The 11,541-nt window shown below is 32.1% G+C and overlaps 1 protein-coding gene across 1 annotated transcript; it reads right to left on the reverse strand.

The window, feature by feature from the left end:
- Positions 1 to 258: 258 nt before the first annotated feature.
- On the reverse strand, positions 259 to 10,682 carry LOC107619809 (uncharacterized). The gene is made up of 7 exons (XM_016322088.3): positions 10,535 to 10,682; positions 9,068 to 9,568; positions 7,861 to 8,010; positions 5,793 to 5,879; positions 2,472 to 2,513; positions 1,726 to 2,147; positions 259 to 886 (listed from the first exon to the last, which is right to left on the reverse strand). The coding sequence occupies exons 1-7, from the start codon at positions 10,632 to 10,634 to the stop codon at positions 278 to 280; spliced, it is 1,911 nt and encodes a 636-aa protein (XP_016177574.1). The 5' UTR covers positions 10,635 to 10,682; the 3' UTR covers positions 259 to 277.
- Between the last annotated feature and the right edge of the window lie 859 nt (positions 10,683 to 11,541).

An 11,541-nucleotide genomic window follows, 5' to 3' on the forward strand; every position in this document is an offset into this window, starting at 1 on the left:
TAATACACATTATATTATTTATTTATTAATTAAATTATTACAATTTAAATTAATTTTAATAAAATAATTTAAAATTATAATTTAAATTTTATCGGGTGCATGAACGGGTTATTACACTTGTTCAAATTAATAACGAGTATCAATCATTACACTTCCCATGAATAAATAAGAACACAATTCCAATATATACACTGAGAATATATGCACTTAATTTGATTTGTTGCCACCACAAATCTGTGCTTATTATTACATAATGAAAGTAACTGTACTCCATCAATCAGGGCCAACGCTTAACATTTCTATTAAAAATTCCTGGTCCATAAGTTGACATGATAATCTCAATAAGCAATGGAAACTGCAACCAAATGTAAAAAATAACTGGCACACAACCAAGAAAAGTTACAGGAATAACAATCCATGCCTGGCTTTTAAGCGTTAGAAAAAGTGCTGCACAAAATGCCAGCATCATGTTGGCTAGAGAAAAGAGCATAGTGGAAAGCCCTATGATCATTTTTGAAGGCAATGACTTGAGAAAATCATCCTCGGCATAGCGAGAATTGAGGAGTGCCAGGAATATGAGAAGAGAAGTTGTGGAACTGAAAAGTGATGTTGCATTTGATATCATAAATAACACAAATAAGCTTTTATGTAAGAAAATTGGATAACCCTTGATTTGGTCATTGCCACCAGGAACCGTGAAAGCAGCAGCAAATGTAATGGTGGCTACAAGAGCTGCTACAACACTACAAGATCCTGCATTTGCTTTGGTCCATTTCTCACCTTGTTTTAACAATTCCCTATGGTTTTCTGTGAATAAATCTCTAGGTGTCTTATTCTCCCTGTTCAAATATTCCTTCTTCATATGTGGTATGATACTCTCGACTTCCTGCATATGCATGAGTTGATTTTTTTTCATAATATTTTTACTTTTACCTCTATTTATTACCTAATTATAATGCTTATTTATTTAGACAACTGAATTTCATTAAACATTTAATAAATAAGAATAGGATAAACTATTAAAATTAGAGAAAGTTTAGGGCCAGCAATTTTTGTGTTTTATGGTCATCACTTAACCATCAAAAGAAAAGTGAGTGATCTCCCACCATTGGATATAATCTCACACTATTAAAAATACTATTGATGACCAATTATAGTTATAAAACACAAAAATTGCTAGCCCTAGCACTCCTCTTAAAATTATATTCGAAACTTGATGGTTCATATAACTGATAACGACAACTTTAGTAATGACAAATAAATTTAAAAAAAATTAAAAAATATAACAAAAATAATTAAATATTAAATATATATTTTTAAAAAAAAGTAATTTAGAAATCAAATTTGATGGAGTATTTTAAAAGCATGATTAAGAAAATAAAAATTTTGATCTTTAAAATTTTAAAATTTTACGTCAAGAAATTTTTCTGTAATGAATTATTCTTTTTTTTTTTTGACAATTGAAAAAATTTTTGTTCTAATTTTTTTATGTATTTTTAAATATTTATTTAAATAAATTTAATATTTTTATTATCTTTAATACATTTATTTTTTTATTTTATATTCTTTAATTATTACTAAAATAAATAAATAATTTTAAATATAATAAGTTAAATAAGATAACTTTTTCTTATTATTTCTTTAGCATGATTCAAAAATTATTAACAGGAAGTAAGTATCTTTGAAAGAGAATTGTATTGGCCTTGAAAAAGATAGCAAACCTACCTTAAACCATTGCATTTCTCTTTGCATTTGTAAAAGTGCACCAGAGATACGATTAAGATGTGATGATGGAGGAGGCAAGCCTGCCATGTGTAGCAAACAGTTGGCACCTTTGTCTCTCATGTTTGCAAATACATGCTTCATAGCAAGGCCATGGATGAGATTAAGAACTGCTGCTTGGCGAAATTCAACAGCCAAAAAGAATATGTTCCTTCCATTCTCATCATTTGTGTTCCACAAGAAAGGATAATGGATCCTTATTGCTTCCACTATGAATTCAGGATTTCCTCGTTTTGCTGCTTTAAGAATCGCTTCACGTATTCTACCCGCTGTAATCTCTCTTTCGTTTAACTTATAAATTGCACTAAACGCAGCTTGTAGAGGAAACTGCTTATCATTTTCAACTGCTTTTGCCTTTTTGATTCCTACGGTCCATTCACAAATAAACTATATATCATTCCAACTACTAGCTTAATAATAATAATCATGAAATGGATATTACTATTCATATTTTAATAACGTCATTCTTTTCTTTTACTAATTCATACATATATACAGTGTAAGAAAATAAATCTTGTACGAAGAAAAAAAATACTAAAAATAAAAATAAAAACTAATCAGACCTAAATTTTGTGGTGTTCTATAGCACTACTTTAATTTACTTTGAGATTCATTGATTCATTGAAAACTGTTAGTATAAAATAGTCGCAGCCAGAGGGAATTAAGGAGTAGCAGTAGAACTTCCATACCTATTAAATGCAAGATACGCCTGACCGATTGATGCAATAGGCCTAGTCCAAGAGCACCACCGAACAAAATAAAGGAGATAAATAAGAGTAATGTTATTTTAACAATTTTTTAGGGCAATTTACCAATTTAAATAAACTGATAACCAATTTTGTCATAATACACATTATGCAAATTGGATATCGAAATGTATTTTTTTCCTAAACTATGTAAACCGCGACAGGGGTATCACGGTTTACAAAATACACGTAATCTGCTACAGGGGTGTCGCGGATTACGTTGGCGAAGAACCATCACATAAACCACTACATGGGTGTCACGGTTTATGTGTGTTTTTGATACGTGCATAAACCGCTACAGGGGTGTAGCGGTTTATGCTTTGTAAAGACTTAGTTCATTTTTCATGGAGGATGAGTTTTTTGGATGAAAGTTTAACTTGTGTATAGCGCAACATAGGCTGCTGCTTTGATTTAATTGAAATTAGTCTGTTGTACTCATAGAATTATCAAGAAAATTAGACCCCAAAGAGAATCACTAGTACATAGAGAATCGATCAGCAAATACAACTTCACTTAATAGTAAGCAAGACTAAAACAAAACAAGAACACAAACAAGGAGAGAAAAATGCAACCTGATCCTGACGACCTAAAGACACCTATGCCTCAGCACTGGGGCGGATCCTCGCTGAGGGCAAGTCCTGCGAGTGTATCCTGTCTGTCTGCATAGCCCACATCGCTTCGGCCGACCAAAATCGGCCTCATCCATGGTGTTACGGATTCTTGTTGACCTCGGTCGCCCTTCTCTGGCACGTCTCATGTTAGGATCAGGGATGATAGTAGGATCGGCGTACGGTGGCCATAGACCCTCTAGAATAGGAGGCAAAAATCCCATCCGGTAGACGCTGAACACCTTACTCATGGTATAAACCTCATGGACGTACATAGCCCAGTCTAACCGGGACTGAGCACAGCATTGCATGGCAGCAAGGGTAATGGAGAGCTTGAAAGTACCCGCATTCACAAGTGCGATCTCTGAGGGAAACCCAATACGTCCCAAGCGAGAAGTTACTGGTAGGAGTCGTCTCAGTCACGGTATACTCACACTGATGTCTGTCGAACAGAGTAACCGTGAAGTACCTCGCATCTTTCAGGTTGCGCTCTATCGCCTTGACCAGGGCCTGGCAAAACCGTTGGCTTGATCCCAACTGCGCCTCTGCTGTCTGCCCTCGGACGACAAACTCGGCCTCAGTCTTTGCATATGCTGCATTCACGAGCATCCGTATTGCATCCTGATCCTTGAAACTGAGAGCGAAATTGGCTGCAACGTGTCAAATGCAATACGCTTGATATGCATGAGGTGGTTTCCAACCACTGTCCGGTGCCTCTAGTGCAGCCTTAATGTTGTTGTGTCTGTCAGAAATCACCAAAATTCCTTCCCGTGGAGTCACATGTTGACGCAAGTGGGATAAGAAAAAAGTCCACGACTCAGCATTCTCCCTCTCAACAAGTGCAAACACAACTGACAATATATTCAAGTTTCCATCTTGCGCAATAGCCAGAAGCAAAGTCCCACCATACTTCCCATACAGATGCATTCTGTCAATGCTAATTAGTGGCTTGCAATGTTTAAAAGCCTCAACGCATGGAGGGAACGTCCAGAAAAGTCGATGAAAGTACTCCATAGACTAATCAACCTTACCACTAACACGCACTGGAGCAGTCTTCGACAAAGCTACGGTTCGGTCCATCGTTGCTTGCATCCCAAGGATCCACCAGGGCAACTCCGCATATGACTCTTCCCAATACCTGTAAATCTGGGCAACTGCCTTCTGCTTTGTCTTCCACACCTTTCTGTAGCTAGGCCTGAATTCCTAGGTTGACTCAGTAGCTTCTTGCAACACCTTTATGGTAACCGTTGCATCTGCCCTAACCAAGGGATAGATCCTCGCACAAATTACGTGGTAATCGAGCTGTCGGTGGTCGCTCGATATCGATGTGGCCAAGCATATGTGGGCTCCGTTGTACCTTCTAACCTCCCAGTTACCCTTGTGCTGCCGAAGTGCCACGCAGATGTTTCATACCCCATGTCTTCATCTGATCCTTTGACAAATGTTTCATACTGCACAGCACTCGACACGACCGCCATCGGAATCTTGTAGAACACCTTCTTCACCGACTTGGCCCCAGCTAACCCTGCCTTCTGTAATATGTTCCTCTTCAGATCCGACAAAGTATCAGTCGAACGGATAAAAATGCTCAGCAGTTCTTTATCCGTGAACTTAACACCATGTCTGTTACTTTTTTTTATTTTACCAGAACAGTGGACTATAACCATCAAGCTTTCCTCTCTATCCATTTCTGAAAGTGTGAAAATGACTCTTTCCAAATAACCCACTCCCTATCTTGGTATTTATAGGCAAAGTTTACAAGGCATAAACCGCTACACCACTGTAGCGGTTTATGCACGTATCAAAAACACACATAAACCGCGACACTCCTATAGCGGTTTATGTGATGGTTTTTCGCCAACGTAATCCGCAAAACTCCTGTAGCAGATTACGTGCCTTTTGTAAACCGCAATACCCCTGTCGCAATTTACATAATTTAGAAAAAAAATACATTCCGATATCCAATTTGCATAATGTGTATTCTGATAAAATTGGTTAGCAGTTTATTTAAATTGGTAACCCAATTTTTTATTTTTTGTCTACTAATAAATTTATTATCTACCAAATACCATGTTTAAATATATATATTAAATAAGAGGAATAATTCACGTGTTATTTTAATAAACAAGAGTTGGTATTTTATGAAATTTACAATGTATCAATATTTTTACGGGGTGTGTGATTTAATTAAAATTAAATTTTGAAATCATAAACTACACTGATTTGATTAAAATATGAATACTTTTATATAAAGAAAGTATCATAACAAATTACCAATGAACAAAGTTCAAAAATATTGAAATTATTAATTCAGAATGTATTTGGATAAAATATTTTAATTTAAAACTTTAGAGAATTCTAAATTAAAAGAAATTTAAATGTTGTAATTAATTTTTATCTATTTTTGGTTATTTAATTGTTTTCATATATTTAAATAATTATTTAGTTAAGTAATAAATTTGTATTTTTATTAATATAACAATATACTATTGAATATCTATGTATATTTACAATATTAATATATAAAAATTAGATTCTATTTTATACACTCTCATAAATTACATTTTCTACTCAAATAATTCATCTAATTAGTGTATTACATTCTTATCTTCTAGAAATTATTACTGCCTAAGGGCAAATTAAAGAAGAAACTAACCAGAACTTGCATTCGTCCCAAAATCATCTCTTTTAGTTTTTTGAGCTGATCCTGGTATCTTCTCAACGAGAACTTGCAATTGACTCCCTGAAATATTATTGCATGGAGCTTTCTTTGTAATAATTGAAGGATACTGAGAATCTATCCACATTGTCACATCAGTATGTAAGAGAGTGTAGTCGAGAACTATATCTACTTATTTAGTTAATGAATTTCTACTTTTAATTTATTTTTAAAATATTTACGTATAAATTATTTAAATTAAAATAAAATTAGATACACTCAATAATATGTATATTAGTAATTAAATATTTATTTTATTTATAAATAAAAAATTCAGAATTATCCCCTTTAGAAATTAAAAATGAAAAACAGAAGAAAAAATGTTTGTACTCAATTTATGCAAATTTATCTATGCTTACGTAACACATGGATATGTAATTTTAAATTGGTAACGCTCCACGCTTTTCTATATTTAAATATTCTAAGTTCAAGAAACATTTTAGTTTGTAATATATATTATGTAATAGTGAGTTTGTCGCAAATATGTGCTAATACATGTACCACCAATATATTTATGACACTTGGATTAATAAAGAATTAACCATATATCTATATCTGAGTTTAGCTTATTAAATTCTTAAAGTGGCCCTGAATTCAGTATGTGCACTAATTTTGATTCTTGAAATTTCAATTGCATTAATTTAAAATTTTAGATTGAATTTTAAATGATATATTAGTCTTTTAATTTATTTTTAACGTGAGTCAATAACTAGACTGCTAATGTGGCACCACTACTATCACGTAATATCATCACTCACCCCACATTATTATTATCCTCTTTCTCATCTTATCTATATCCCTCTCTTTCTCTTTTTTTTTCCTTCCACCACCTCTCCCTCTCTTTCTTCCTACTGTTTACCACTTCTTTCTGCAAGTTCCTCTGCCATTATACTATCTCCTCCAATTTTTTTTTCTCCACTTCCACTGTTATAGCATCTACTGCTATTTTCATTTCCTTCAATGATGTTTTCTAATAATAGCTTCATTAAAATAATGACTTCAACCTTTCAAAAAGTGACAAAATAATTATAACAATCCAAACAAAATATTATACTTATTCACTCCCTTTACTTACTCATGTGCTGTTTAATCTTGAAATTGTTAGGTCCTAGTTCCAATTGCTAACACACTGAGCCTATGAAGGCCGTCATCATTGTCGATGTGCTACAGCACTCCGGTGCCGACGTCACTGTTGCATTCGGCGGAAATCAGCTCATCGTTCAAGCTCTCCACGACATTAAGATCGTAGCTAATACTGTCATCTCCCATGTTGTTGACACCACCTTCGACCTCATCGCTCTACCAATAACCCTCTCTTCTTTTTTCTCTTCCCCTCTCTCTCTCTCTCGCTCACTTCATATTGAATTGGGAGTTGTTATAAGGTGTGATTGTCATGTTTAGTCATCAAATTGATGGATTAATTGTATTATTGGTGAACATGTTTGGTAGTGTGTGTACGTGTGTGTGTCGTCTCCGATGTTGTTGACACCACCTTCGACCTCGTCGCTCTACCAATAACTCTCTTTCTCTCTCTTATCTCTCCCCCTCTCTCGCTTCATATTGAATTGAGAGTTGTTATGAGCTGTGATTGTCATGTATGTTTAATCATCAAATTGATATATTAATTGTATTAACGGTGAACATGTTTGATAGTGTGTGTGTAGGAGTGAAGGAAGAGGGGAGGAGATTAGAGGAGATAGTATGGTGGAACTTGCAACAGAAGGTAGTGGAGGGTACGGTAAAAAAGAGAGAAAAAGGGAAAGGAAAAAGAGAGATGACGGAGGGTAAGAAAAGAAGTCTAGCTGTCAACTCACGTCATAAATAAATTAAAGGATTAGTATGTTATCTAGAGTTCATTTTGGAGGTCCAAATAAATTAGTGCAATTGAAATTTTATAAGTTAAATTAGTGTACCAATCGAATTTGAGAGACCACTTTAGAGACTTAATCAAGTTTATCATAAAGAAAAAAAATAATTAAAAAATAACAAATATGGTATTACTTACTTGGGTTTAGCCATCGTTTCCAGAATGGTACATTTTTCCTTAGCAATAATTCCGAAGGCATATTTGCTAACATCTCCAAAAAGTTTAACCCTCTTCTACCGTCCGTCACTACTAACTTTGGACAACGGTCGATCAAATCCAGGGCTATATCTATTTCCGTCAATTGTATTAAAAATAATAAATATAATGTTGTCTTAAAGCTTTTACATGGAATAATCATGCATGGATATATATAGATCGACGAAAATATTTGATAACCATGAAGAATTAGGTAAAATTAGTTAAAATTTATCTTTATGTAATATTTATTAATTATTGTAATAATTAATAAATATTAAATAAGATAAATTTTGACTTTTTTTTGTCTTCATATTATTATTGATGGGCAGAAAAAATTAAATTATTGTAAAATTTATATATAAACCAAACGATCCATCATTAAAACAGAATACAGTATCTTTTTAAATTTCAATCGATCATACGATCTTAATTATTGATCTCAATTGTTGTTGCAATATTAATATACGAAAATTATTAGGAGTCATTAGAATTTATTATTTTTTATCATTGTTTAGCCATTAATTATTCAATTCTTTTAACCTAATTTTTTTATTCTAATAATTTAATAACATATTTTATCTCATATTTTTAAATATTAATAACTAAAAACGATAAATTATGGTCTTCTAACCTTTCTGTTAATATACTTTAGGAATCAATATTGCAGTGTTAATTATGACAAGGGGACTACCATGTAAAAATGGTTTCCTATGAAAATAATAATTAAATATTAATATGTATGTATTATATTAAATAATTTAATTAAATATATCAAATTTTGTATGCTAGAATGACAAATTTTAATTCTAATTTAAAAAATAATGTAAGTAAACCAACTAATACATTACAATAAAAATTATTTTTAGTAATAAATTTTTAGTAACAATAATATAATAATTACTGTATATCTTATTTCATTAATATTTTTTTTGCAGTAATTATATATTTGTTATTATTATTATTATATTATTATTATAATGACAATTATATATTTTTTGTGACTATTAAAAAAATATCTGACAATTGTATAATTATTGCTAAAATTTTTTAATGACAAATATAAGACAATTAATATCTCATTATTACTGCTAAAAATAAAATAAATTATCATTAAAAATAATTTTTCTAATAATAGTGTAACTCTTACCAAACAAGTTGGTGTAGTAGCATTGGACGAGGAGCACAACACCATGTTTCCCAAGTCGAGGTTGGAAAAATTCAAACGGGGTTTGGGAGTAAAGGTAGCGAGCCATTTCAGTGTGGCCGAGGTCCAAGGCCAGAGTCACCGGCAACCAATCATTTGTATCGCTCAAAGTAACTAATCTCTTGTTTTTTTCAACCATGCACTTTGCAACATCAATGATCTCGTCCTCGTTCTCAATGAGAAGAGTAACAAGGTGAAGCGCGGTGGTGCCATTTCTGCTCTTCAAAGCAAGATCTTCTTCTGACATCAACTCCACCAGCCTCTTAGCGAGGTCTAGATGGCCAAACATGATTGCAATGTGAAGTGCTGTTTCGTGATTAGAAGTGATTTTTGCACAAAGTGATCCTGGATGGTCTTTAATGAGATATTTTTCTGTCTCGGCTAAATCACCTTTTCTCAGTGCTTCGTGTAATGGACGATATTCCCGAATAAAACTTGTTAGCCCTGATTATTTTCAAAAAATTAAAAGACTTAAAAAACATGAACTACGTACAGGTAAAATAAAATACTGGTCAAGTACACAACTATTAATTTATGTTTAGCTAATGTACTTTTAGAATACAGGCACAAAGAGTACATATTTCAAATATTTGGTAATATGGTAACGGTGGATACTACAATAAAAACTTTATAATTATCTTTATGTAATCCTTGGATGATGGATTAGATGGTTAGATTTTTTTATATTTATAAAAGTGTTATCTTTATTTAAAGTATGACTAAATAAATAAATCACACTTTTAAACAAAACATCTTTAAAAAAAAATGTTTTGCCATCCATCTTCATTTGAGTTGTTGCTAATGTTAATACCTAAAAGAAAATTGAGTACTAGTAATGTTGGCAGGAGATAACAACCAATAATCATATAACAGTATATGCTGAAAAAAATGTCACATTAAAAGATAGGCTAATTTTTTTTGTTATGGAAGTAGAAGTGGTGATATATCTTAACATTGTAATTTTTGGTATTTTTTAAAACTGTGGCTCCGATTTCTGTACCTAAAAAAATTTTTTTTTACTACAAATCGGACGGTCCAATTTGTGTACCTCCCACAAATCGGACGGTCCGATTTCTATACCTCTAATAAATCGGACGGTCCGATTTCTGCTTCTCTAATTAAACGATCCCACATTTGAGTATAACACCCCAACAATATAATCCACATTTTAAAAAAACACCACTACCACTCCAATATTAAAAATAAAAAATTCTAAAAGATATATATATATATATATATATATATATATATATATATACTAATTAATATATAATTAACCAGATATAGTCTAGTCTCCAAATACTTCGTAAGTCCGTATCATTAGCTAGTTTGCTAGAGAGATGAATTTGGAAAAATAAAAACAAAAAGAAAATCAACGTGATTACGTGAGGAAATTAAAAAAAAAAAAACCTTGGTTCGATGATGTGATTCCGTCGGAAATTTTTCTAGCGTGTGAATGTGATGGGTTTGGAATGTCCTTGTCACAATCAGAATGTTGTTGATTGTCCATTGGCAACACCTGCACTTGTTATGTGTTCACTCACTAAAACAATCACAGAATTAGATTGTTTCCTATAATGTGGGGGATGAAATTATTTTATAGCTATATATATATATATAATCAGTCACTGTTGCGTCTTATTCGTTGCTCTACACACCACTAATCTAGTAGTGGCGTGGTGGCTAAGTTCTTGTTGCTTTTAAATATTAATTAATTCAGTTTTTCTAAAAAAATTAACTAGGAGTGAAATCAACTCCAGACAACTAATTAAAAGATAGATCTATTACCAAAAAAAATTTATTATTTTAATTTTTCGAATTTTAAAATAAAAAATAAAGAATTAACATAGTTGTCTTATATTATAATTGATCTTTTAAAATTTTTTAATTAATACCTATAGATTATGTATATATGTGTTGTAACAAAAGAAGAAACATAATTAGGAAAAGAAAGATTGTGTATCTTATAACTCAAAAAAGTAAAAAGGATATACATATATATATATATCGTCGTTTGTGCAGCAGAAGCAGCACTATGCACTTTGCTTTGCTGACGGCTCAAAGAATCTAATACCTACGGCCACCAGCTTTTTATTTTATATAAGTTAGCCATTTTTTATTTTAATCTTTATTATTTAACCACCCTCTAGATTGGAAGAAAATTAAAGAAGCAAGATCTAATTGCTTTATAAAACAAACAAATCACCTAATGCAAGGTGGAAAGCGGGATCAATAAAGAGGCAGAAAAGACAAAATAAGAGTTAGTTAGTGTTAGTATTAGAGATGAAAGCCATGTGGCAGTTGATTTGTAACTAATTTGATTACCGTTAGTGTTCTATTTCATATACATAAACCATCAGTATTAAGCCGGCCAAATTTAATACCGTAATATATGTAATGATAGACTAACAATATTA

This window comes from Arachis ipaensis, chromosome B9, assembly GCF_059453495.1.
Source record: "Arachis ipaensis isolate K30076 ecotype BB chromosome B9, ASM5945349v1, whole genome shotgun sequence".
Classification (NCBI taxonomy): domain Eukaryota; kingdom Viridiplantae; phylum Streptophyta; class Magnoliopsida; order Fabales; family Fabaceae; genus Arachis; species Arachis ipaensis.

Bases quoted from the DNA above. Each gene is read 5' to 3' on its own strand.
- LOC107619809 (XM_016322088.3), bottom strand. From the start codon at position 10,634: ATGGACAATCAACAACATTCTGATTGTGACAAGGACATTCCAAACCCA. The intron at 8,011-9,067 runs GTAAGAGTTACA...TGACGGAAATAG, and splicing joins CTACTACACCAACTTGTTTG to ATATAGCCCTGGATTTGATC. The intron at 887-1,725 runs GTAGGTTTGCTA...ATGCATATGCAG, and splicing joins GAGAAATGCAATGGTTTAAG to GAAGTCGAGAGTATCATACC.